This window comes from Babylonia areolata, chromosome 16, assembly GCF_041734735.1.
Source record: "Babylonia areolata isolate BAREFJ2019XMU chromosome 16, ASM4173473v1, whole genome shotgun sequence".
NCBI lineage: Eukaryota > Metazoa > Mollusca > Gastropoda > Neogastropoda > Buccinidae > Babylonia > Babylonia areolata.
In genome coordinates this window covers 12,303,069-12,305,568 of record NC_134891.1, presented here as the reverse complement: position 1 = coordinate 12,305,568, position 2,500 = coordinate 12,303,069, and the positions used below count along the sequence as shown (strand labels likewise).

The 2,500-nt window shown below is 41.3% G+C and overlaps 1 protein-coding gene across 1 annotated transcript in view; it reads left to right on the top strand.

The window, feature by feature from the left end:
- Nucleotides 1–2,500, top strand: part of LOC143291159 (dynein regulatory complex protein 1-like) — a 30,016-nt gene that overhangs the window by 13,431 nt on the left and 14,085 nt on the right. Inside the window, exons 10-12 of the mRNA XM_076600848.1 lie at nucleotides 510–584; nucleotides 1,001–1,147; nucleotides 2,327–2,424. Of these exons, the coding sequence (XP_076456963.1) occupies nucleotides 510–584; nucleotides 1,001–1,147; nucleotides 2,327–2,424 (320 nt within the window). The remainder of the gene's footprint in view (nucleotides 1–509; nucleotides 585–1,000; nucleotides 1,148–2,326; nucleotides 2,425–2,500) is intronic.

Genomic DNA, 2,500 nt, shown 5'->3' with positions numbered 1-2,500 from the left:
ATATTCATTTTAATAGATAAAATAGATTATGAGTTTGTTTTTAAAAATAAAAAAAAATAAAAAAGATAAATATATATATATGTATATATGTATTTGTGTGTACATGTATTTCTTTGTTTACACACGTATGTGTGTGTTTGTGAAAATGTATGTGTGTGTGTATGCACACAGATGTATGCATACTTGCCCAAATCCATGCAATCCTAAAGGCATATTTCCACATTGCCCTAGGTATATGGATGTATACAAAATTGTGTGCTACTCTCCATACACAAAGGAACATGCAGATAATCCAATTCAGGATTAGATGAGTGGAAATAAAACAGGGTGTCGATTTCCAGGACGGACAGGTGTCGTTTTAGGGATGTGATGTATACACAATGTCTGTAATGCACTGTTAACATAACCTGTAAGATTGACTCAACTCAAAGTTTAAATGAAAGATGTGTGTTGTTGCTGGGGCGATGTTTGTGAGGCTGGTGTACCTGTGTCCTGGTGTGCTGTTTCAGGGACGAGAACACACAGCTGAGTGAAGACTACAAACGCATCACTGAACAGTTCAGGGATCTGCAGAAAAAGTCCAAGTGAGTCTTGCATGTGATCAACTTGGTTCGTTAGTTGGGTGTGTAGTTGAGAGAGAGAGAGAGAGAGAGAGTGTTTGTTTGTTGGGTGTGTAATTGAGTGTGTGTGTGTGTGTGATCAACAAGATTCGTTGGTTAGGTGTGTCAGGTTGTGTATGTGGTTGAGTGTGTGTGTGTGTGTGTGTGTGTGTGTGTCATGGAGAAATTTTAAGTGAGTTTTGAACAGGGTTTTCTTCTTTGTTTGTTCATTCTTTCATTTTTTTTAAAGTATGATAAAAGACAGTTTGCAGAAGATCAAACTTCCTATTTGAAACAATAACAAAAGCAATAATCATCAAATCCTGTGCATTGAGTAAAGAATCAAAGGTTTAGTATGTATGACATACAGTCTACCCTATCAAATAAACGGACTGTTGCAGGCACTTTATGGCCACGGACGCCAAGAAGTTCCATGACATATGGTGCATGAATGAGGAGGAGTGTAAGACGCTGACGGGCGACATCATGTCCGCTGACCGTGTCATCCATGAACAGCAGCTGGGCCTGACCTGGAAGGCACCCGACCTGTGAGTCACTGTCTGCCTGTTGTATTTTGTTGTATTGTATTGTATTGTATTGTATTACTCTTTTTGTCACAACACATTTCTCTTTGTGAAATCCAGGCTGCTCTCCCCAAGCAGAGCATGTTGCTACACTGAGAGTGCCTCCCATTTTTTTTGTATTTTTTCCTGCCTGCAATTTTATTTGTTATTGAATCGTAGTGGATTTTTCTACAGAATTTTGCCAGGAACAACCCTTTTGTTGCCATGGGTTCTTTGATGTGCGCTAAGTGCATACTGCACACTGGACCTCAGTTTATCATCTCATCTGAATGACTAGCTTCCAGACCACCACTCAAGGTCTAGTGGAGGGGGAGAAAATACTGGCGACTATGGCATTCTCTCACTTCCTAGGCGGATGCATTATCTCTAGGCCACCACTCCATTCATGCCAACATCATTGTTCAGCCTTTCACTTCCCACCGCAATGTAGGGGTAACTTTTTCATCAGATGTCCAGCCACTCATTTGCATCGCTTACTTTCACAACCATAACCTGTGAAGGTATACCCACAGAGTCTTCTCCAGACTGAAGCTGAAAAGCCTTATTCATCAGCACAAGACAGCACTTTTTCTTTTTTCAGCTCTCTCCTTACCAATATGAATTGTGTCTGAGCATTAATAAGATATGTGCATGTTTTCATTTTACTTTTGTATGCATGTGTGTATGTGTTTGACTATGTTTATTTTTGTTTTTTGGGGGGGGACTGGGGGGGTGGGGAGGCATGGGGGGTGGGGTAGGTGTTTTGGGATGTTGTTTTTGTTCTTGTTTATAAGTCTTTTTTTGTTGTTGTTGCCTTTGAGGGCTGAATATTAAAAAAAAAAAAAAAAAAAAAAGCAGCTGTGCCTATTTTGAGTGAGTTTTGATAGTTTCAGAATTTGTCAGTAGTATTTTTGATTGTGTACTATTTACGATTGTGTGCTGTGACTTGTGTGTGTGTGTGTGTGTGTGTGTGCTTGTACTTGTGTGTATCGTGGGTGTGTGGGGGTGGAGGTGGGGGGGTGAATGAATAATTTTTAATGATGTTTGGTATCTTATGTTCAATTTTTCCTTTTTGATATTTACATTAGGCATAAATGCTCGTAATAATGATAATAATAATACGGTTTGGTTTAGCGGTGACTGACTGTATGGATTGTGTGACAGGAGTTTCCTGGAAAACGAAGGCCCCCTGCTGGGCAAGGCGGCACAGAGCCGGGGGGTGTCAGCCACACAGATCGTGCAGGAGGTGCTGTCCCAGACAGGTGGGTCAGGCCTGCCGAACACCACCCATCTCCACCACACTGTCCTGTGGCTTGCCCTGCCCCACACCACCCATCT